The 24,475-nt window shown below is 42.7% G+C and overlaps 2 protein-coding genes across 3 annotated transcripts in view; both read right to left on the bottom strand.

Annotated features, from left to right (window-relative positions):
• The window catches only part of USP4 (ubiquitin specific peptidase 4), a 37,907-nt gene extending 27,146 nt beyond the window's left edge, over positions 1 to 10,761 (bottom strand). The window contains exons 1-7 of one of the 2 annotated variants that reach the window (XM_083603296.1): positions 9,247 to 10,761; positions 8,703 to 8,830; positions 7,099 to 7,229; positions 3,842 to 3,968; positions 3,065 to 3,210; positions 2,246 to 2,304; positions 769 to 900 (exon numbers count right to left, since the gene is read on the bottom strand). In XM_083603296.1, coding sequence (XP_083459422.1) covers positions 769 to 900; positions 2,246 to 2,304; positions 3,065 to 3,210; positions 3,842 to 3,968; positions 7,099 to 7,229; positions 8,703 to 8,830; positions 9,247 to 9,374 — 851 coding nt within the window. In that variant the 5' untranslated portion in view covers positions 9,375 to 10,761. The remainder of the gene's footprint in view (positions 1 to 768; positions 901 to 2,245; positions 2,305 to 3,064; positions 3,211 to 3,841; positions 3,969 to 7,098; positions 7,230 to 8,702; positions 8,831 to 9,246) is intronic. The other variant, XM_083603297.1, reaches the window with a different exon arrangement.
• Positions 10,762 to 11,595: 834 nt separating this feature from the next.
• On the bottom strand, positions 11,596 to 15,418 carry GPX1 (glutathione peroxidase 1). Its single transcript, XM_083603583.1, has 2 exons — positions 14,995 to 15,418; positions 11,596 to 12,527 (listed from the first exon to the last, which is right to left on the bottom strand). The coding sequence occupies exons 1-2, from the start codon at positions 15,316 to 15,318 to the stop codon at positions 12,189 to 12,191; spliced, it is 663 nt and encodes a 220-aa protein (XP_083459709.1). The 5' UTR covers positions 15,319 to 15,418; the 3' UTR covers positions 11,596 to 12,188.
• Positions 15,419 to 24,475: the final 9,057 nt, after the last annotated feature.

The raw sequence follows: 24,475 nt of genomic DNA, 5'->3' as shown, positions 1-24,475 counted from the left end.
TCCCTCAGACCTAGTTCTCACAATCAAGTATTATGAGGTAGCCAGTCTGCTGCCTGACTGTACCATTTCATACTGTAGGTGGACACTCAGTTTACTGATATTACATTTTGCTTAAAATACTCATATCCTGCTTTTTGGTTTCCGGAACATTATGCTAATGAAAAATGAAACCAAGACTAGAACTAAAGGTAGGAAAAACCACCACCACCACAAAAACCCCCAACCAAGCAGGATAAAAAGAACAACTGAAGTCAGAGGGTCCTACAATCCTCCAATGTAATACTGTGTTTGCCAGGCATCTCAAAACTACCATATCAAGGAAAAGGCAATGTGAATCTGCTTGACAGGAATTGCCATAATTTTGGTGCCATGACTGGGAAGCCTTGCCTCAAGTAACCACCAAGCACCTTGAGAGCACAGCCCCCAAGGGAGATCTCAAATGTCCTAGTAGGTTTATATGGGAGAACGCAATCTGGTTTAATGAACTATTTTAGAGTGGCATTTTTTCCCTATCAGCTATTGTATGATAAAGTGCTATTGTAGGAAAAAATGGCAGAACTCATACATCTTAATGGAATAGTAACTGGCAAAAAAATGCCAGAGGGCCATGAAACTGAAGTTAAGTTTAAAGTTATACATAGCTAGCTTCCGAACAGTGGAGCCATGAATGCTTCAGGGCAGAACCTTATTTAATAAAGAAGAGAATGCATAAAAGTATTCAGAGAAAGGAAGTTACATAAAGAATAGCAGACACATTCTTGCTATTACCCTTTGCCAAGGCTGGAGCAGTTCAAACTATAGGAGTTATTGCTATCACCATTTGTAATGGTTGAAGAGGAGCAAGAGCTTGCTGATGATTTTGAAGAGGTAGCTAGATTTCTGCTTGTTGCAGTGCTTGATCTGGGAGGGAAAAAAAGTAATAAAAATCCCATCAGGGTTTTTGTTTTTTTTTAAAAAAAAAATAATTCCTGAGATTCTTTAACTGACTTTTTAGTATAGTTTACTATTTTAAACTGTTTATTTCTGGATTTCCAAACCAGAAGGAATGACATCAGGTTGAAGAGGTGGATTGTTTTTGAGTCAATGGAATTAGAAATCTAGTACTCACCCTCATTTTGTATGAAATTTCCCTATTGTAAAATACCAAGGAGAACTTATGCAAGTGCACTAAGCTACACAAGGCAATTTCTTACATGGCAGAGCGCATGATACAATGCGCCAACGTTTGCATTCCAGCTGATTAACAGATCTCCAAATAATTGCAAGGAAAGAGCCATACTTCTGAATCAGTGTTTGATCCACAATCAATCATTGTAATGAGTACTAGGCTAGCAAGACCTCCCAGCAGAACAGAAGGCAACCAACAGGATTTTTAGGACTAAAATTAATCTACTAAATGAAATGATTATCTTTTGAAAAAGAAGGCTTAGGTAGAATAGATATTCATTGGCATAATCTACCAGTGATTTGTAAATACTCTTAACATTTTAACTACCTCCAGCTGTGGTCAGGGACCAATAAGAATTGTAATGCCTGATACATTGGGTGGAATTCAATGTTTCATCTTCCAATAATTCCACGTATGCGAACCATGTACTGTGCTAGAAGTTCTTCTGATCTTTCCCAAGCCAATTTGGGGATCATGTGGGGGGCAGAAGGGACGAAATCCCCGCGGGAATCTTTTGTAGGGGCAGGTTAGGTGAATCTTTACATGTGGCTTAAATTGTAGATGGCTTTGCAACAAGCTCAAGTCAGAATGAAGCAGTGCATAGGATAGTTCTTCACTGTTTTTTAAAAAGTTGAGCTGCGCATTTCACTACCTCTTAAGGAAAGTATTATTTCAATATTGTAAAATAAGATTAATTCCGTCAAGAATTAGAAATGTAACTTTAAAGTATGTTTTTGGTACTTATTTTTTAAGTCAATGCTACTTCAATTTAGAAAAATGGGGCATTTCCTATCTCATTGTTTAGCCTGAAAGCTCTCAAAAGTGGCTAACAAGTTAAAATACAACAGGACAATAAACACAATGTAATAATAACAGAATAGAGAAAGAAGCAAAATAGTCAATATCATGCCAAGTTAAACAGTGGTAGAGACACCTCTCAGACCCAAGTTAGACAGAGCAGACCCAAGTTAGACAGAGGCACAATTCAGACATCACAAAACCATGGTTTGGTGTTCAGGTTTTGCAATGTCTAAACTGAGATAGAGAAACGGAAAGTATAAATAGAGAAAAACTTACTTTGTCTGAGATTGCCTGGGCCACGTACCATCTTCATTCTTCACTTCTATTAACACTACCTTTAAAGTTAAAGAAAAATAATAGTAAAACTAGGTAAAAGGAGTGCTATCTTATAGATCTGGGCTTTCTTTGGTTCCGTGCAGAAAAATACAAGCAAATCAGTGCTTACAAAACAGGAGATTCCCAATTAAATAACCCCCATGCTAACACCTTAGGATGTAAAGGAGGCTCTGGAAGGGTTTTCACTCAGCAGCATTTACAAGTTACCATTTAAGGAATCAGCATCTACTCAGAAGAGTTGTTCACACTACTGTGGCAATTTGATCACAACTTGTCTTTTCCAGGCCCACAAATCACACAATGGCAGAAACAGCCACCACATGCAGCTGCCTGTATATGATTGCTGCTAGGCTGTGAATGCAGTAGCTCTTCCACAATGGCTGGCGTTTGAATGAACCTGGCCAAATAGTTGAGAAACCAGCTCAAATTTCAGAATACTTTGTATGACTTCATAATCACATGGGATGGGATCCAACTTCCAAGTCCTACTAGCAAGAGCTCTTGCTAGCACAGTTGGGCTCCCCCGCCCCGTGTGCCCCAAAATTGGCTTGTAGAGCTGTCAGAAGAACCCCCAGAACAGCATGCCAGGGTGGTGATGAGGAGGAATAATTCTGTCTGGCAAGCTGAAAAGCTGGCCCTGACAGAATGACAGCCATAGTATTACCCTGAATTCCTCCCATTGTAACTTTTTTACAAATTACAGCTTTATCGACAGCCCACAGGGTGAGCAATACAACATGCGACATTTGGACTTCTTACCTGTCCCTGATAGAGCCCCGCATCTTGTATAGTACTGTCGAGTTTGCTTAACTGCTCATAAGTATTACTCATGTATCTGCTCCACAGCCTAATTTCTTTTCCGTCAGGAATACTAAACTGCTTTCGCATTTCATTTTCAATAGTAGCTGGTAAGAAAGAGACAAAGTTATTACAAGCTGTATTTTGACTAGGTTGGAGGAGTGTGGCTTGTTCAAAGTGTAAAAAGGTGCTTATTTACTAGTGCTAAATAAACAAGAAGGTGTATACTAATTCTGGATTATTTTACATTGGTGAATTATTAACTGTATCTATACATACCAATTTTCTATAAAATTTAATTTCTGACCATAGTTGTATTGCCTGAAATAGCTAAATATTATCACTTTAAAAGATAAGGAATCATTTATTTAAAATGCAGCTAGGGTTATCTGAAGCTGACATTCTACTACTACTGAAATAACCAGTCTGCTGGTAGAATTGTTTGAACAATGGCAGAAGCATCTAAAGCTGAAGAGTAACTGTCAGTTCTAAGGACAAATAATAAAAGCTGGAGTGAAATCGTGGTTTAGCAATGCTATAGGAGGATCAGATAAGTAGAAGCATTCACCACTTCACAGGGGGAAAAGAAGTAATTTCAGATGATTGTGAAAACAAAATTTGCAAGAAGAAAATGGTAAAATATACTTGCCCCATTTAATGATCTAAATAAATTACTAGACACCACTAAGTGTAGATGTGTTTCAAGGTGTGTTGTGGCGTTAGCAAACAGCTACTTACCAACGGTGTCTGCTTTGCTGAAATAAGAGCTCATAAGATTAGCAGGATCACTGTTCTGACACAGCTTCAGCTCCAAAAGATAAACTTCTACTTTACAGTGCTTCACAAACAGTCCATACTCCACAACCTAGGAAGAAAAGGCTTCCTGTAAAGTAGGTACAACAAACTATTCTGAAAGCAAATATGTAGTCTAAACGGAAAGGCTCCACCCTCAAAGTATCCATATCTTGGCCTGATAGATAACAGTGCCATCATCTAGAGTTTCACATAAAACAGAAATCCTTGGTTTTAACTCTAGTTCTACAACTGGCAAAGTGGCTTCAGATAATCCTGCAGAGGTTTCTACAGCCCAATCCCAAGTGTGTTTATTTCAAAATTAGCTCCACTGAAGTCAACACCAACCAACGGTTATAGTTAACTATTCTTCTTAGCTATTCAAACCAAGAGGTAAGACCCATGATGGATAAAAATCAATGCTTTTTAAAAAAATAATAATAATAAATAAAATAAACTAAATTTAAATTGAATTTTTAAAATAAAATGCTTTTGGAGGAAAAATTCTTTCTAAAGATAGTTTTCTATTTAAGTTACATTATAGTCCAAAGGCTATTCATCAGGAAATAAGGATTTGTTTTAAGTTTTTCATGTGTGCTAAAACTCAGTTTAAGTTTTTTAAAAACATGTTTAACATCATCAGTTATCAAACATGGATACATATGCTATAATGTTATTGTTTTAGTTAAATAAATTGTTTAACTTGTTATTAAGGAAATGATCATTTTTCTCCTTCCAATAAAGTACAGCAGAAAAGTTGTCCAAATATAAACTGTTAACTTATTAAACATCACAATAATTTCATAATCATCTGTCTATGTATTTCTAATAGTATAACCAAATCAGTAATTTTTGCTATAACTGTAAAAACTACTCTGAAAATTTAATATTCCAAAAATGAAACCTTCATTTGGTTGTAAATATTAAGATTATACCAGCAAGAATGAGTCTTTCTGTTAAAAAATGATTTAAATCAAATCCACCCTAGTAAGACCCAAACAGCAAAGGGCAAGATCAAGTTTACCAAGATCTCTTTTCCTCAAACTGCCTCCCCAAAGTTGCCCTGGAAGAGTTGGGAAACACTGGCACAAAACTGGAACATCCAATGCCTTGACAAGTTGAAGCTCCATTTTTATTGGGGAGTCCATTAACATGATTGTAAAATTCTACAACAAAACAGGAGAGCTGAATATGACCATCCAGGTCTCTTTATCTGGCCCTGTAAACCAGGAGTCAGCAAACATTTTTTAGAGGAGGCCAGTTCACTGTCCCCCAGACCTTGTGGCGGGCCAGACTGCACGCATGCACGCAGCAGAGGATTCTCTCTCTCCCCCAGCCCCTCCCCTCCCCCTGCCTACCTATGGTGCTGCCAGTGCAAGGGCAGGCTGGCTCTGGAGAGGCGCTGTGCTGTGCTCTGCCAACTGCGGCTCCTGTGCCTGCCCTTGTGAGCGGCAGAGGTTGGCAGCAGCGGCAGCGGCGGCGGGATGAGCGGCCTGAAAGGGCTGGCTGGCTCTTGAGAGGCGCTGCCCAAAATGGTGCTCAGCCCGTTCCCCTTCCTCCTCTATGCCAGGAGGGGGGAGGTGCTGTGGTGTGTGAGGAGAGGGGTGAAAATGGCGCCCCCCAAAAATGGCAGCGCAGAAAAAAAAATTAACAAAGACAAAATTAATGAACAGAATCCACACGATTCACAGACCATCCATGATGGGCTGGATCTGGCCCTCGGACTGTGGTTTGCCGACTCCTGCTGTAAACTTTCCATAGGTCACACGCTTCCCTGGCCCTGCTTTATACTTTGAATGTTTTTGCCTGGCTGTAATGTGTCCAACACATAACACTAGGTACAATCTTCTGGCTCAGGGAAAGGAATGAATGTTATGTGATCATTTGGTAGACACTTGGGAGATGGTTTTGTTCATTTCAATTTCAATCAATAATAAAAGCAATAAAAGAAAAAAGAAAGATCAGTAATGGATCATAGCAATTTGCTAAATCACTGAGCCTCTTGGGCTTGCCGATCAGAAGGTCGGTGGTTCGAATCCCCACGACGGGGTGAGCTCCTGTTGCTCAGTCCCAGCTCCTGTCAACCCAGCAGTTCAAAACCACGCCAAAAAGTGCAAGTAGATAAATAAAGCGAGATGAGCGTCGCAACCCGAGAGTCGTCTGCGACTGGACTTAATTGTCAGGGTCCTTTACCTTTACCTTTTTATCAAACAGTTAAAGTATACGCAATCTAAACAAAACTAAAAAGGGGAAAGGGGGGGTTGTGGGGGAGGAGGGATAAAAAGGGGAATTACCCTTCCTATTTTACATTTGCACATTCCTTTTAAGGCCTACATTTAAAAAGCATATACTGTATTTTAGCAGCAATATGGGCATGTTTAGCTTATCTTATTCTGAAAATGGAATTATTCCTATGGCATATCACATGCTCTTTTCTACGTCGTTCATTAAAATTATACCAGATTGCATTAGCATGTACTATATATTATTTATTGCACAGTTAACTATTTGATTTAAGATCCAGCCTACAAAGCAATTTTCTGCATTGTGTAGTTACTTTCTGCATTGTGTAGAGTCCTGCTGTGTTTCTGAAGTCAGTATACATAATCTCTTCCACTGAAAAGAAGCATTCCTGGTAGAAGGCTCATGTGGAGTGTCCTTTACTGTATTCCCCTATCCAAAGAATAAACAGTTCTTCTCTTTCCTCTCCTCCCCATGGCAACCCACTCTCTAACCTACTCCAGTCTCCTCACTCCACACAACCCTCCAAAAATGTTTTTTGAGATCCACAGAGGTAGCAGGGAGAGGAGAACAGCAAGTCCCACTAGCTGATGGACACAATTGGATACCACCCTTTAACTTCTTCCTGTGTTCTGGCTAAATGATTAATCAACAGAGTACAGGGCAACTGAAGCGAAACTTTCTCCTCTACTCTACATTAGCTAAGCAAGAAACATTCTATAAAGCCATTCTGAAACTGTAGGAGCCATCCTAATACTGAGAAGAGCAGTTCATTTCCTACCCTGTATTTCCAGTTATTCAACCTTATATGTCACACAATATATCATTATCCTATGCACCCGTTAAATGACACCAAAATTTTCTTTATAGTGTTCATTTCTCTGGGTAGCTCAAGAGATAATTCACATGATTCCACAAAGCGGCAAAACAGTGTAAGTTACATAAAGATCATTATCACTTACCTTTCTCACTATTGGTTTCTGTCCCTCTATACAACCATACCAATTTACTAATTTGTTCCAGGCTTCAGTAGGAACCAACACATAATCCAACTCATCAATGAGATGTTCTTTCAAAGTCTGAGCTTCTGAGTCTAAAAAGGAAAGGAAACATTATAATAAACAGGAAGACAAACAGTTCTCCTGGAAATCCTGAATAAAACAAACACACTTTCAAAGTGACAGACACTTCTGAAAATCTAACTTAAGGTAATTTAAATAGCCACATCAAAGTAAGTCTTGAAGAGACTCAAGTGGTATTATTTCACAATTGATAATTTCTGACTTCCCTTCCACACATAATTTCAAACTATTAATCAATTAAAACCAGCTGTATAGTATTTGAAGTTTTCTTTAAAAAGTACAATGCAGAACTGGAAGACTTTCCTATACCAATATGATCCAGAGACTTTGAGAAGCAAACTTAAACTTTTTATGTTTGTACACAGACTTTCTAGTGATTTCCTGGGACTCAGCTAGACTGATAAAGAAAAAGCAATTTATATGCATTGTATGTGAGATATAACACTGCGCTACCAGATGGCAGTGTAGAGTCCTGTTTTTCTCTACCTGTCTTCCCTGTTTAAATTTACAATGCTTTAAACTGAAACACTTTTTTGATATGTCTAGATCCAACCCTGGTCTGAGGAACACAGCATCTATATTGCCTTTTGCTGCTAAATTTAAATAGCTCTACCTATCCACAATATGTATTACTTTAAACCTTTTAAAGAGTTGCTCAAGTGTTATTTCTCAGGACTGTATCTGGAGAGAGGTGGCATGTCAGAATGGTGTATTCTTTCCACTGCTTCTGCTGCCACTGGGAACCTCTTGCAATACAGGAAAATGTGATTTCAAGGTATCTAGTCTCCCAAATAATGAAAGATCATGTATGAAGCAGGCTTCAGATTTTAAGTTATCACCTTACCAAGGTCAACTTTGTGCCACAACAAACCTGAACCAGTACTAAGCCAAGGAAACAATGTGCACCTGGAGCTCAGGGGGCGAATCAAAAACTTATTCAAACACAAGTTTGAATTCAGTGGATGTGCCTAATGATTTGAAGTTCTATGACACAATATACGAAGCTAATAATGATTTGCAACCAACTGATTTACAACGCAGAAGCAGATGTAACGGTTAACTCTTTCAGTTTCCATTTACAAAAAAAGAAAAGTCTTCTGCTTTCAGGCCTAGGCTGAGTGGAGAAATACAAAAAAAAAACCCACAGGAAGGGTGTGGAAGTCAAGAATGAGACACTTATTTAAGGGTGGAACCTCTAAGACTTGTTACAATACTAGTTATGATTGCAGTAACTGCTGATGTGACAATCATGCTAGATTCCATCATAGTTTTTCCAGAGCAAGCTGCCTTATCATATAGAAAAACTAATATCCCTACTTAAGAATTGGGAAAGTGTACTGGGGAAGATTGGAGGGGAAGGGCACTGGCTCCCTTACTGTCAGAACATAGTCCAAAAAGTAGTACCGTGCAGTGACATTTTCCCTCCTCCACTTCCCAGTCCTTTCCAAACTCCAAATCCTAATCCCCTCGCCGCACAACTTTACCTGCAAAAAGCCCCGAGTTATCAATGGGTCCCGGGAAGAGATTAGGTTCCCCAACGTTGTACAAGTCCCAACTGTCAAAGCCCACGTATTTCTTCCACTGCTTGAACCACCGGCTGTCAATTAGGAACCTGCAATAAAAGGGGGTGAAAGACGCCTTGAGAAGAGGAGGAAGGGGGAAGAAAGAGTAATAAAACAAACAAATGGGGCAGGATTGGAGCGGGAGGCAGGAAAGGTGAACGAAGTTGCTGGAACGGACGGGGCGAAGAAGAGTGACTCAGCACCGGGAGGGCCCGGCCGGCACCGACATGCCCTCTTCCTACCACCAACACCAAACTCCCGGGGGGAGCAGCTCGCGCCTCCTGCTGCCCCCCCCCCCGAACACCCGCATTCGAAAGCCAACAGCCCGGGCGCGCGGAGGGCCTGCGCGGAGGAGGTGGCGCGCGCGCGGCCTGGCTCTCAACCTGACACCGAGAGACGAAAGGAGCCGCCGCGCTCTCTCGCTCCCGCCGCCCCACCCGCCACAACGGCCCCGCTCCCTTCTCACCACGACTCTCCCGGCCGCAGCGCCGTCCCCAGCAGCGGCATAAGTTCCGCCCGTTGCGTCCCGGCGTCCGGCCTCAGGCCGGCGCCGCCGCCTCCCCCGCCGTCTAACCCTACTTCGGCAGCCGCCATGACAGTACTGCAAGCGCTTTCGCCCGGCCGGCCGTCCCCAACTGCGGATATCCTTCCTCGCCCGGCCGCCGCCGCGCGCACAGAACAGCACTGCGCAGGCGCGGCGGCGACGCCTCCGGGCGTTCGGAGGGCAGGGAAAGCCGGGCCGAGCGCCTCCGCCTGAGCGGGGTGTTTTGACGCTGAGGAAGAAGGGGCCGCTTTCCGGGCGGGGCGGCAGGGAAACCCTCGTTCTCCAGTCGCTCACACAGGCTCCGTCTGCGGTGTCAGTTACCTCTGAAGGGCTGAGAATTGCAGGTCGTGCCTCAAACTAGACAGCGTCCCTGGCTATAAAGGGATCCTTCTGCATTCGGTGGACTAGAACTACCAACATCTAGAGGGCACCACGTTGGCGACCCGTGGATCTCTGCTGGTGCAGCTGCATTTTGGCTTCTTTAGGTGTTATGCTGCCATGACACTTTCTTGTTTCTGGACATCCCACTCCTTGAAACCAGCAGCCAACCCAGTGAATTGATATTGAAGGTCTTGTGGGTCGTCCTGCTGGGTTGGCATAAGGGCAATGGCAATTGTCCTTTTTATCCTAAGCTTTTTTTTGGAGACTGCTCGTCTAGGAAATATACGGTTCGATGTTGGGCTCTTTTTGCGGCAACCATTAATATTGGGTGATACTGAATTGCAGTTGCTTACTTGTGCAACAGGCTTCCCGCTCCTGCAAATTGGACTTCCCCTTTCCCATTTCTCCCCTGCAACTCCCCATTGCATAGCAAATCTGCTTTGGAGGTTAGCACCCTCTCCAGAACAGATTGTAGTAGGCAGAAAACTAGTATGTAAGTAAACTGTAATCACCACCACAAACTATGGTCCTAAAGATATGACTGAGCTATCACATTAAAGCACAGAACAAATATGCTTACAGAAGAGCAATAGCATTACTCTCTCCCATCAGATAACCTTCAAGAGAAAAATAGGGGGTAAAAAAGCAGCATGTAGTCTTTGAAGTACTATTAGTTGCAAGATCTCTGGTTTGTTAGTTGAAGTAAGTCCTCCATAGCCATTGGCTCAGCTGTTGAAATGAACAATTTATGAACGTTCCTCCAAAGGCCTTCATACACAAAGTCTAGGAAAGATTGGGCTGGAAGATATTCAATGGAAAGAAAGCATGCATGATTGCCCTCTGAAAACATAGATCTTGATGTGCTTTGACCATGCTAAAGATATTAGTGTTATTAGGACAACAGGATAAGAGGATAATTTGTGTAATTACACATTTTAACAACTGCCAGTTATAACTATATGGTAATTGTATTGTTAATCCCTTTTTGTTCTTGTATGTTACATTCTTCAAACACCCATCTAATAAATCAATGCGGGGGCGTGTGTGGAATGAGGAAACAACATTGTTGCAATATTTGTCAATTGTGTGCGCATATTTGAGAGAGAATGACACAGGAATAGGACACAGGTAAGATACATGCACACAAATATCTACAAAGCTGAGTTTCATTTGTAGTATATTTTTCATCTAGTTCCAGTTTCCACTCCTGTCCCACACGACTAATAACAAGCCTTTTTATTTCTAGCAAATTACCTTCCACATTTATTTGTAATGTTGCTTATTGAATCCAGTTTGTTAATAAGGACTATGATTTGGTAGAATTCTATGTAGAATTTTTGCCAGTAGAAGCCAGGTACCCAATCTATATCAAATAATTTATTATGTCAATCCATAGCTGTAGGGAATTTTTTTTTTTTGTCTCAGTTCAGTTAGTACATAAGGCTAAACCAAATCGTGGTTTAGCATGAACACAGATTCTTCGAGCCATCATAACTGCTGCACTCCTTTGGTTCTGCTGCTGGCATGCTACCCGGGGCTAAGCCATATTTTGATTTAGCATGCTGTCTAAATGCAGGCTCATTGTTTGTCTTCTCCAAACAAACTAAGCTGTAAACCAAGAACATAGCTTAATTACAGCTCATGGTTTGCCTAGAGCAAGACAAAGTACAAGCTCTGGTTTGGACAACATGCTAAGCAAAACCATGGCTTAAGCCAGAAACTGCAGTAGCAGCAGCCATGAACTTCTCTCGAGGGACCTGCTCAGTCATGGTTTAAGTAATAATACTTCAGCTCTTTTGGTAATGTGTTAAATGAGCTTAGGTTGAGATTTCAAATAACTAGTTGCAACCTAATTTTACGCAGCCTTATTATAAAGACACAGACATAATCGTCTTTGAAGCATTTTATTGGCATAGAATTTCATAAACTGCTGTTTCCCCTAGTGTAATTAACTACATCTTCACATACAAAATTTTACAAATACATCAAGTGTCCTTCAAGTGTTTAGAAGAAGCACCATCATAAATAAAATTTTGATGGAGAATAGAAACTTACTGCCAGAGTAAACAGATGAATTGCTGAAAAACAAGATCAGGCCACACAGACAAACAGCATGGAGTTTGGCACATGGAGGGCTGCTTCACATAGTAGGATTTAACCCACACATTAAAGCAGCCACTCATATTATTCAGCCTTGAGTCAGGTAATACATGGTTGCCTCTCACATTAGAGGAAGGGTTATAATTTAGCTTACATCACGGCAAATAGATTCCTGCATTTCAATTAAGTTTCATTGCTATGATGCATAAGCAACTTTCTTCTGCTTATTTGGTTAGATCAGCCCAGTCTAATCTAGGACAGATCTGCAATTCACTCTAGTATGGAAAGTATACTCAACCTAGGACATCATCTAAGCAATAGCCTAGCTGAAAAAAAGAAGTAGACATTTCTGCAAGGCACATTTTCTGGTTCTTGGTGACTCGCTAAAGCAGCTTTTGAATATCATCCTGGATCTTGATGGTTTCAAAACGCCTGCTGTAACGCTTGAAAGGCACTCCATCACGGCTTATGAGGAACTTCTCAAAATTCCATGCGATGTCACTGCGACACACAGGGGACCAGATGATGAACTGTGGGTTGGTCATCAGAGACACGGGGTCATCATGTGGAAAGGGCAACTCTTTCTTCAGGAATTTGAAGAGTGGGTGAGCGTTTTCCCCATTCACCTCACACTTCTCAAAGACACTGAAGTTGGGCTCATACCCATTGCCTGGGCGGACATACTTTAGTGAATTCAGGATCTCCTCGTTGGTGGAATTTTCCTGTAAAAAGGAGAGAGAAGATATATGCTTAGTTCCAAATGTCAGTACAAGGTGTAGCAAACAACCACAGCAGCACCAACCAGGCTACTGACTTCTGCTTTATGTGACATTTTCTTTTGCTTCACCAACCCCTTCACCATGACGATAGCAGCTTTGCAGAGAGAAAGATTTGTCTTCTTGCAAAAACACTGGGCAAAAACATTCCCTTCTGTCGCAACTTGCTACTTGTTACAGTATCTTAGTTTAGTTCAGCAAACATATGGAGATTAAAGTTATGGAGAAAAGCAAGTTTTACCTACCAGTTCTATAAACTGCTCTGCTGCAGTTGCAAGGAGTTAGTAGGATCTGAAACTTCAAGTTCCTCATTGAAAGTAACATTTACAGAACAAATAATTTCTTCCTCAAACATAAGTCAACTGATATTCCCTAGCATATTGCCCAATCAGTGACAGACATTTTGGGGTAGTGCTGTGGATGTCTCTTGACAAATAACAGAAGGTCTTAAATAACTGGGCAGGAGGGGTGGGGAATGAAGCAATAAAAAGCACTTTAAAATTATTTCCAATTTAAGCCCTTACAAGCAGATTGTGATGTTGCCACACAGTTTAGGCAAGTACCCTAACTGGAAGTTTGCGCATAAGGGTTTAGATGTGCAATCAAAATGCACAGTTCAGCTTTGTACACTTTACTATACAAACTGCTTCATCCCCTGCCCCATCTTGAGTACCCCACTGCTTTTTGTCCCATTCAGAGAAATACTACTTCAAGCCTCAATTCATGTAACACTAATATGTCCCTGCTGCACACTGCCTCCAAGGTGTGGCTGGGAACTGAAATTTTACAACACCCTTATCAATTCTGGTGAAGCAGGTATTTGTACATGCCAGTATCAGCAACCCTCAGTCTGTCTTCTGCCATGATTTGACCTAGTCCTAGACCTTTTGGATTGCATGCAACAAAATCATCCTGATAGCACAAGGACTTCCTTCCACTTGTGCAACAAGCTTTCCTCTTCCACTCCTTGTGTGCCCCCCCCCCATCTGCTCTGGACTGTTGGGGAGCCTCCAGAACAGACTGGAGACAAGGGAATAGGATTTCCTATTGTATGCCAGGTAGGGTTTGAAAAACAAGAAGCTTATTTACACCCCCTACTGAGCAAGATCTGTCAAAATGACTGAGCCAGTAAGTATTGTAAGAGCACAGCTGCTTTATTAGTTTCACGGAGGTAGAGTAGCCATCCTTTGAGCCAGCTACTTGGTTGAAAACTGCAGACTTCCAAGCCTTACCAAACTATCACCTCCCAATCCACATGCTCCAAATTACGATGGTAAAATGCATGTTTCAATTCCTGAATTTGACTATCTGCTCCCACAACAAGAGGAGCAACTGGTCTATGCAGCCTTCCCCACTTTGTTCCTTGGTGTACAAAGTTTCCACTCAAATCTGGAGAATACATTTATAGTATGAATATACCACTTAAAAGTCATGGAGAATCCCGAGAACTGTCAATTGGGAAATGTAGCTTTGCAAGAGCAGCACCCTTAAACTACAGTTCCCAGTATTCTCCTTGACTGCTGAAGCGGTACAGTAGCACTTTAAATGAAGTTCCAAATGCTGCCGTTCTCAAAAGAGGTAGCTGTAGCTGGTTCAGTCACAACCACCATCCTCTTTTCCACTTCACACAAGTGGAGATGCACGGAAACAGTGAGTGAGTGGGAAGGAAGCCATTACGCAGTTTAGCTTGTGAGCAGACAGGGGAAACTGGTAAGGTTGCAAAAGCAGCAGCCACACGTCTACAGCACAACTTGTAGGGTGATCTCTCTGCTGGAAAATGTAACAAAGCCTTGCTTCCTCTCTCCCCTCCACAATCACCCAACAAGGTGCTGACTTGAGATGCAGAGCAACTGGGTTAAGTGTCTCCTCAGGGCACGATTCCCCCCTCCCCTATCAATGCCCCAAGGGGCTCTTGCTAACCTTTCCTGTGGTCGGCAGGCATAAAGCCAGCTTGGGGGAAGATTCCTCATCGAAGCACTCTTATGCCCAGATAAGAGCCTGTAAAGCAAGCCGGGGGGGGGGATGTTGTGGCGATACGGAAGGCATCAGTTTCAGCATCTGGGAAGGCGCGGTTCTTATCACAGAAAAGGCAGGGGCGGCTGGGAGCCGTGATAGAGCTTCCAGGAACTAGGTTCACCCCCGCTCCATCGAGAGCAAGAGAGAAAATAAAGCTTCTGGCCATGTGCAGAGTGCGCTCTTTCCTTTCCCCTCCCGCCCCTTCCTTTAAACCTAGGACTGAGAAGCCCCCACACAAAGCAGCCCCCGCCCCCCATAAAAAGACCTACAAGCCGACTTGGGAGCTTGTGTCGCCCAAGGGCGCCTCGTTCCCTACGCAGCAGGAAAAGCTCCCAAGGGGAAGGTCTCGTCCTCCTCCTCCTCGCCCACCGCGCCCCCTCGACGGCAGCTACGGTACCTGGTGGCCGAATTGGTTGCACGGGAAGGCGAGCACCGTGAGCCCCTGAGGCCCAAAGCGCTGCTGGAGCTCTCGGAACTGCGTGAAGTCCCGGCTCGTGGTGCCTCAGAGGGAAGCCACGTTGGAGACCAGCACCACCCGGCCGAGCAGCGAGCCCAGGTCGACGGGCTCCCCGCCGCCCAGGGGCCGCACCAGCACTCCCGCCAGGCTAGACAGCGATGCTCCGGCCATGCTGCGAGCCATCGAGGATGCAGAGCAAGTGCGCGGCCCCGGGGCACCTCCGGCCCTTTTCAGCGCGCCCAGCAACCCCGCCCACCTCGCCATGGCTCTGTCTGGTCCTGGGGTGGGTGGGGCTAGCGGGAGAAAGCTCCGCCCATCGTCTTTGTCCTCGTCTGCCGCTGATAAACCCGCTTTCTTTTACTCCACCCCGATTCCGACCGCTTCCTGCCGCGAGCATTCTGGGCATGCGCGGGAACCCTGCGATTCGAAGGTCATTTTCAAACGCCGATTGCGAATGAGTGATTTGCTTGGCTCGAAGCCAGCGTGGTTTGCTGGCGTTTCTCTTCCGTGTGGATTAATTTAATCATTCTCTTCTTAAAGATCCCACCTCACGTAAAGCACAGCCGCTCTTCTGATGAAGGAAACGCAGCCCTGTTGCTGCTGGGGAGAGGAGACCAAGCAGCAAATAACTACCTGCCCCGTTTCTTAGGAAGCAGAAGCTGATTCCTAAGGTGTCTAATTTGGCAAGCTTAAGGTGGGCTTCATGCCCCAAGTTGCTTATCTGTCATTGCCGTTGAGTCATCACGCTTTTATGTGTGTTGTGCAAACAAAGGTTCTGAAGGTCTCGAAGGGGACGCTCACAGTCATGGGAATACATGGAGTGGGGTACAGCAAAGCTTATTTTCGAGCTCAGAACGTAGTAATAATAATAATAATAATAATAATAATAATAATAATAATAATAATAATAATAATAATAATAATAATTTATACCCCGCCCATCTAGCTGAGTTTCTCCAGCCACTCTGGGCGGCTCCCAATCGAATGTTAAAAACAATACAGCATTAAATATTCAAAACTTTCCTAAACAGGGCTGCCTTCAGATGTCTTATAAAGATAGGATAGCTGCTTATTTCGCTAGTTCCTTTTAACCTTTTCAGATTCATCTCTTTCGAATTTCCATGCAAATAAGGAAATTAAAATTAGGCAACCAGGTTCAGCATCCTCTGATTTGACTCTCATAACCCAAGCCGCCTTCTCCAAGTCCCAAGTCCTTTTGAAGGCAGCTGGGGGAATGCAAAATGTGTAGCTGCCCTTACTGCTCTTGGGGAAGGCGGGAGCAGTCTCTTGCTTGCTAACCGTCTCTGTGCAGATTTGGTCATAGTTTACCAGATTACTGTGGGGAACTTCTTTGCTAGCCTGAGCATCATATAGGAGGGCTGGGATAAAAATGAAAAATGTTTCATCACTTCTTTCATTTTAAAAAAGGAAAGGAAAGGAAAGCAACTGTAACAAAATGCCCAACCTGGATGGCCTGGGTTCTAGTACTGTGGGAGAAGGAGAACAAAAATCTCCCAGTGCATTTTCTCTATACACCACTTCATTATTTTTTTTTAATGAATTATAAAGTACTATTTCCACTGAAAGGATTACTTGCTCCAGCCTCAGTTATTAGATATTTTATATTGTACAAGAGAAACTGTTAAAAAAGGAAACAAATTAGGGATTGGAAAGATGTAGATCAGGTTCTGAATAGCCAGAACAATCAGGTGTTAGAACTGGAAGGGAAAGTCTTTGTTTCAGAAAACTGGTCTTAAAGTTGTGACTGATAATTACACCATCCTGGCAAGTTTTGAAATGCTGAAATCTAAATGTACCAACTCAGGAGTAAGTCTCATTAAACTCAATTTGGCTTACTCCCAGACAAGTGGATGTAGGATTGTTGCATAAATCTAGATCTTCCTTATTGCCCCAGAAAATAAGTTCATATTTTCCACTTAGCAATCACAATAGTTCCTCAGTGTTGGACTTCAATGGAAATACTTCAAAGCTCCCTCAATATTGCAGTATGCTATAAAGTCCAGGTGAGCAATAACTGCAAATAAAAAGCACTGAGGCTTACAATAGGAGTGGCAGTCAAACATTCAACAATAAATAGCAACCGCTCAGCCTCAGGTTGAGCAAGAGCTGGTTTCCTTTGCCTTTAATAGCTCACCTGCCCTCCCACACTGCTCTTCTAGAAGCTTCTACACCAGCTTGAACACTTCCTCACTCTGGGTGGTGCCACTGTAAGGACTGGGCCCAGTTAGCCCATTCTGAAGAAGTGAGCAAAAGGAGTCAGAACACCCAGCTCCTCCTTTTCCTCTACTGCAGGCATGCATTGCATTAGACAATTAAAACTTCCCATCAGCACAATATAATAACAATTTAAACATCTATGGCTTCCCCCAAATAATTATGAGAAATGTAGTTTGTTACGGATGCTGACAGGGCACCTGAAACAAACCACAAAATGGTGTCCCCACTAGGGTAGAAGATCTGCATTGGGAACAAGGGCAAATAAAGATCTACCCTGGGAACAAAGGGATAATACATATATACATGTGGTACATAAGAGCCAACTCCTAGAGGCCAAGGCCCCTAAACCTCCCCCAATAAAATATTTTAGGTGGCCATCTCCCAAACGTTGATGAGCACTGACATTTATATGGTGTGTGTGTGTGTTGCATAATGTAATTGAGTATGCTGGGTGGGGCTTACCTGCCTCTCCAATATTTTATTCAAGTTGGCACCCCTGCTGCCCAAGCTCACACATTGAGCTTTACAGCCAAGTAGGGACTTCAGACTTAAGTCATTCCACTTGACTCATCTTTGTGCACAAGTGAAGTGTACAGTATGGGTGTAATCTTGTGCGTCTGCCCCCAGATGCAGGACAGGGAAGGCAGCCAAATGGAAAAGGGGAGAGGTTTCAACATGTCGCTCTGCCTGTGTGCTGTTGCTGTAACTGCTCTTGCGAGAGATTTGCGGGAAAGACAAGGCACACACACACAGAGTTCCTCCTGCATCACTTCCTTTGTGAGCTTGGGGAGCTGCCTGCTTTTAAGCCAAGCTTCTGCTTTTAAGCCAAGGTTGCCACCCTTTTCTCCAGCAACGTTCCTGTGGTTTGGAACTGCTCTACGAGGCAAACGCTCGACAGGTTAGACTTTCCTCCTGATTCATTGCATGGTTGTTGCATGTTCCAGAATTGTTCTGTGAATATCAAGTGTCAAAGAATGCAAGACAAGTCATGCCGCAGTTAAAAAGGAAAAAATTGCATCATTTGCCCTGTTCCCAATATTAAAAGTGGCAGCAAATTGCTTCTTGGAAGTCAGGTGATCCTATGTCCTTTACGATCTGGCATGTCTTTTTAGAAGTAAAAGCACCCTTTGAATTCTTTGTCTGTGATCCCCAGACTCAGTTATAAAGGTGCATCTTTAGTTCCTCCCATTATGAATGAATGAATGCTTTGCATTTATACCCCATAATTTTATTCAAGGAACTCATGGTGGCATTCATAGTTTCCCCCCTCCTCATTTAATCCCCAAAACAATCCTGTGAGGTAGGCTAGACTGAGAGGCAGTGCCTGGCCCAGGGAGCTTCATTCATGGCCGAGTGGCGGTTTGAACCCTGGTCTCCCAGATCCTAATCTGACACTCTAACCATTGCACCACACTGAATAATTTGTGAACTCAGTTGTTTCAATAGGATTTAAATATGTAACTCCCAGTTTTATGGCTGTCTGTTTGAATGTGCCACAATTTCCACTTTCAGTGCTGCTCGGTTTCTGTTTTGTTTTGAAGCAATAACTGCATTCTAAGTTGCTATTGCTTTTAGAAATTACTTGCAAATTGAACTTGTACTTTTATTATATCATATGTGGTTTTACGATTTGACTGAATGCCACTCTGGGTACTTTTAGTAGAACAGGATATATAAAAGAAATGAATGTTTGATTGCTTGTACTAAAAGAGTAAAGCATGCATCTGCATGGAACCTTATCATTTTTCAAATCAAAGCCCTACCAAATAATCTGCATGGCACATCTTGCAGATAGGTTTGTGCGACCCCAAAACATCCTGTTTGTCCTGCAAATAATATTTCTTGGCACTTATTGCTGCAAAGGTGCCTGCGACAATATGTTTGAGGAAGTTGTTTGTGAAAGTCATTTCCTCATATGTGTGTCCCTTGCGCTTGTTTCAGCTTAGCCATTGTTGAAATAATTGCACAAGTGTCAGTGCAAAACAAATAAAGCGCACCTGGTGTAACAATTCAAAGCCATTTCTGTGCAGGCTTGGAGAGAAGGGGGCAAATACGCATTGCAAATATTTGTTTCTCCCCTTACAAGCCAAGCTGCCATAATGAAACCGGGAAGTAAAAGGACAGCTGGACTGATTAAATACTTTCTTTTCTTTTCTGGGCCCCCACATTGTGGGGGCTCAGTGATTTGCTGAAGCACTAAGACACGGCTTGTATAGTTGCTATGCAACAAAGACAGTGGCAGCTGCTACAAGGATGTTTTGTGCACCCCAGGACTATGAGGGGGAGGGAGGGGAGTCCAACTGAGTTTAGTGGTCAAAACAAAAAAATTTTTTCCTTCCAGTAGCACCTTAAAGACCAACTAAGTTAGTTCTTGGTATGAGCTTTCGTGTGCATGCACACTTCTTCAGATACACTGAAACAGAAGCATTACTCAGAAGGGTGGTGGGAATGGGTGATTGGCAGATAGCTGTGATGAGCCTGTTGACGACTCTTAACGACTGCAATAGGTCTTACAGGAAAAAGCAAGGGGTGAGAAGGTGAAAAATGGCTTTTTGTTTTTTTATTCTGAGTAATACCCCTCCCCACCTTCTCACTATATAGAAGGATCTGGCAACTTCTGTTTCAGTGTATCTGAAGAAGTGTGCATGCACACGAAAGCTCATACCAAGAACTAACTTAGTTGGTCTTTAAGGTGCTACTGGAAGGAAAATTTTTTTTTTGTTTTGACTATGGCAGACCAACACGGCTACCTATCTGTAACTGAGTTTAGTGGTGCTCACTTCCAAGTAAGAACATAAGAAGAGCCTGCTGGATCAAGCCAGTGGCCCACCTAGTATAGCATCATTTCTCACAATGGTCAACTAGATGTCCATTGGAAACCTGCGAACAGGATTTGAGCACAAGAGCCCGCTCCCCTCCTGTGGTTTCCAGCAACTGGTACTGGGAATCATTGCTGCCTCCAGCTGTGGAGGCAGAACATAGCCATCAGGGCTAGTAGCCATCAACAGCCCTCTCCTCCATGACTTTATCTAATCCTCTTTTAAAGCCATCTTGGTTGGTGGTCATCACTGCCTCCTGTGGGAGCAAGACCCATCATTTCAACTACTCGTTACGTGAATAAATACTTTATCTGTCCTTAATCTTCCAACATTCAGCTTCATTCATTGGATGTCCATGGGTTCTAGTTATGAGAGAGGGGGAATAACTTTTCTCTATCCCCTCTCCCCATGCCACACATAATTTTATACATGTCTATTATTGTTGAATGGTCTCTTTAAATTTGAAGGTTCCTTATTGTTCCACAAGATGTGTCTTTCTTTAAGGGTCAGAGCAAATAACGTGACCTACTTTTACGGCTGTGAAGCAGTGTAGCAGGTGCTGTTAAGTTGTGTTAATTAAGCTGTGTCAGCAATTGGGTATAGTATATAAAGAGCAGCACCTAGCTCTCTCAGGACCCTGGTGGTTGGGTTGGTGGATGGGTCACGCTTATTGATATATTATAATTAATGTAAAAAGGAGTTTTTGTTTTTGTTATTAAAACCTAGCAAAAGTTATTTTTGCGTTCCTTGTAATGTGTGGTCTCCCCAGCATGTTTTCTGCTGCGCAACTAATCTGCAAATAGCCAACAATTATATGTATGTAAATAAGTATGCCTAAGCTTGGAGTCCTCATCAGCCACTCTAGCGTTACCTGACATGCTTTTCAGTTCTCATGACTTTCAATGACACAGCAGGAGCTGAGGACCTTTCACTGCCCCACCCCCAGGTGTGCTCTGAGCATGGTTACAATTTAGTCTGTAGTCTCTGTCACACAGATTCTCAACAGCATTTCCTCCCACTAGTCCTGTTTTCTTTTGTTGTTTAAATAGGTGCTTGGGGACTGTGTTGGCTGACCAACCAACCAACCAACCAACCAACTAACTCTTAATCATAGGGACGTGGGTTTGAGTCCCACATTGTGCAAAAATTCCTGCATTGCAGAGGAGTGGACTAGATGTTTCTTGTGGTCCCACCCAGTTCTACAATTCTATGAAAGATGCCTATACTTGCAGTACCTAACAAACAGTTCAGTATGACCAGTGTCTTGTAGATTTGCTATCTGAACAAAACAACTGAGCTGTTAATAATAAAGAGAATTTATTGAGTTACACATGATAGCCATTGACCATGCATTTGCCTGTGCTTTTAATGAGAATTCAAATGTTTCCATCTTGCGTCTTATCTATTCACTATATGTTTTCCAACATCTTTAATTGAGCAGAACTTTCAATCATCACACCATTCTTCCTCAGACTGGTTACAGGAGTTCCACTGGATCACACTAAAGGTACAGCATCATGTTCCCAAGCACATGCGTCAAGGAAGCCCATAGCAGAGCATGAAGTACCCTCTCCCCCAGCCTGTTTAGTTAGCATGGCAAACACCTAATAACTGACCTGCCCACCATAAGTTTGCCTTAACACCACTTGAAAACCAGCCAGATTGGTGGCCCTTGCCGCACCTGTGGCAGAAAGCTGCAGGTTATGCATTGTGTGAAATGTAAAAAACAGCCTGCAACGTTTTTCCAGCTCACACTGTGATAAAGATGAATGGTGGCAGTTTTTATTTGTTTTGTAATCTGACTTTAAAAACAAACTGATCTTGTTTTTGAAAGCTGCATTGGGTTCTTTTTCAATGGAGAAAAACAAGATATAAATTATTGAAATAAAAACAAGTATGTTGGAAAGTATTAGAAATCTGAGAACATAAACAACACAGTGCCTATTCAGTATTTCATAAACTGAATGCTGTACACAATATTTATCACTGAAAGGGAGTGCCAATATCCCACAACTGAGGACTAGCGGAGGTTGAAATACAGCTTTTAAAAATGGTTTCACATGAAAGTGGATGACTAAGAGTTGACAATATTTTCCATGCACAAAATGGAAGATGGAAAAAATAATTACTGTGCTATGCCCTTTTTTCTTTTGTAGGCACCCCATCTTGGTTAGAGATAATGTTAATGCGTCATTCACTGAAACTGAAAAGTATCAAATTATTCTTACATCACCTTGGTATCATTGCTGAGGCACAGCGATATTCTGAGGTAATGTCTGGAAGAGATTGACAAATTATAAAGTGTATTTCGTACACACATTGAACATACTAACTTTACATGTTGCAAAGGCAAGATTCTGCAAGCACCTGCCAGGTTCTTTAGGCTTGCCCACATGACTATTTGGGTTTGTGTGTCTTTTAAAACACTTTCCTCTGTCAACAGCAGATTCCCTTGCAGTATCAAACTGCTTCTGAAGCTTCCCTCAGTTTCAAAAGTCCTGCCACATGGGACAAAGTGTGGCAGAGCTGCTGTTCAAGAAGCAAACCTAAAACACTATGGATCATACATAACTGAGAACGTATTTTAATCCTGTACTTAGCAGACAACCCAATAAAAGCAATGTGCAGACTTTATGGCAAGGGTCGGCAAACTAAGGCCCGCAGGCCAGATCCGGCCGAATTGACTTCTAAATCTGGTCCACGGACGGTCTGGGAATCGCTGCATGGATCTGATCGTTCAGGCTGCGCACGCGTTATTTCCCTCTCCCTCACATGGCGCCGGCGCCTCCTCCGTCCCTCCTTCTGGCTTCTCCCTGCCCTGCCTAGAGGAAGGGGGCTGGGCTTTGTTGGTGCCAGCAGCAGCAGCAGCAGCAGCAGCAGCAGCAGCAGCAGCAGCAGCAGCAGCAGTGTTAGCACTCGAGTGGCTGCCACTGTAAGCAGGCTCAATTCGGGCTTTGTTGCTGCCAGCCCCTTTCCTGAGCCCTTTCACGCGCCACCCATCATCCCACCGCTGCCAGCCTGTGCTGCTTGCAAGACACAGGTAAGCAGCCACTGGGCTCGTCCGGTGCTGTGGAGAAGGGAGGGGAGAGTCGGGGGTGTGTGGCTTACCTGAGCAAAATGTGTCCTGTTATTTAAAATGCATCTCTGGTTTATTTGTGGGGCCTGCCTGGTGCTCTTGCATGGAATGTGTCCTTTTAAAATGCATCTCTGGGTTATTTTAAGTATTTTAAATATTGTATTGTTATGTTTATGTTGATTAAAATCATTTTAAAGATTGTATTGTTTTTCTTGTTTTTTGTGCACTACAAATATATTATGTGCAGTGTGCATAGGAATTTGTTCATTTTTTTCAAAAATATAGTCCGGCCCACAACAAGGTCTGGCAGTGGACTGGCTCCCTGCTGAAAAAGTTCAAGGACCCCTGCTTTATGGCAAGCAAAATTAGAGCATGGCATGCTTTTGCCACTGGACTGATGAGATGGTGCAGCAGGGAGAAAGGCACAAATAGGATGCTTCCTTTTTGGCAACCCCCAACATTCTCTAGGAAGGGGAGAAGGAAAGTTTGGGGTGATCATTTGTGACCATGTACCAAAGGACATAGCTGAAGACAGATGCACCAACACAAATTAGCAGCAGTTGCAAAAGTGCACTGGCATTTACATAAGCTAAAGCTTCTAGCATACACGGAAAATAATCTGACAGTAGATATGCATTACAGCTCTTTATAGTTACCTCATGCACTTGTATAGCTAAATATACAAACCTGTGCAATAATGCTAAAGAACTTTGACATTTTCCCCTTTAATGTTGTATTTTAATCTTGTTTTTAAGTTGTATTCATTCAACTTGTTTTTATTATTGCTTGTTGGCTGCCCTTGGCTGGGGAGGGTGGGGTATAAATAAAATTTATTATTATTATTATTTAGGGTGCTCAACTTTTTTTCTCTGATGTTGAGTAACAGTATTTGCTGCATGGTGCGCATTAAGATAACCATTTGCCAGAAACTTTGCTGTGCAGATATCTTCTCTTGTGCAGACATTTTTTAACCTGGCAATGCAAGCATGGATCCTTCTTGAGGAAAAGGCACTGCTCTGCTCTACCCCACCTTCATACCTGCTTAGGCAGCTTGCTAGGAGTACTGGTATCAAGTTGCCAGCACTAGCCAAGAGCCCAGCCGCTGGATATTCAGGAGCAAGTTACACATCTTCATATTTTAAAGTAGGGTTGTTATATTCTGCAGACAGTGCTGCTGACAATTATAGACAAAAAGATGAGAGTTGGCTTTCTTTTTAAATTCACACTGTTCCACCCTGAACACAAGCTTCTACACAGCGAAGAACACAAACACCAGAATACAGGGAGC

Source organism: Podarcis filfolensis, assembly GCF_964270895.1.
Source record: "Podarcis filfolensis genome assembly, chromosome: 2".
Lineage (NCBI taxonomy): Eukaryota > Metazoa > Chordata > Lepidosauria > Squamata > Lacertidae > Podarcis > Podarcis filfolensis.
The sequence above is the reverse complement of the archived record's forward strand: the minus strand, read 5'-3'. Positions and strand labels throughout refer to the sequence as shown.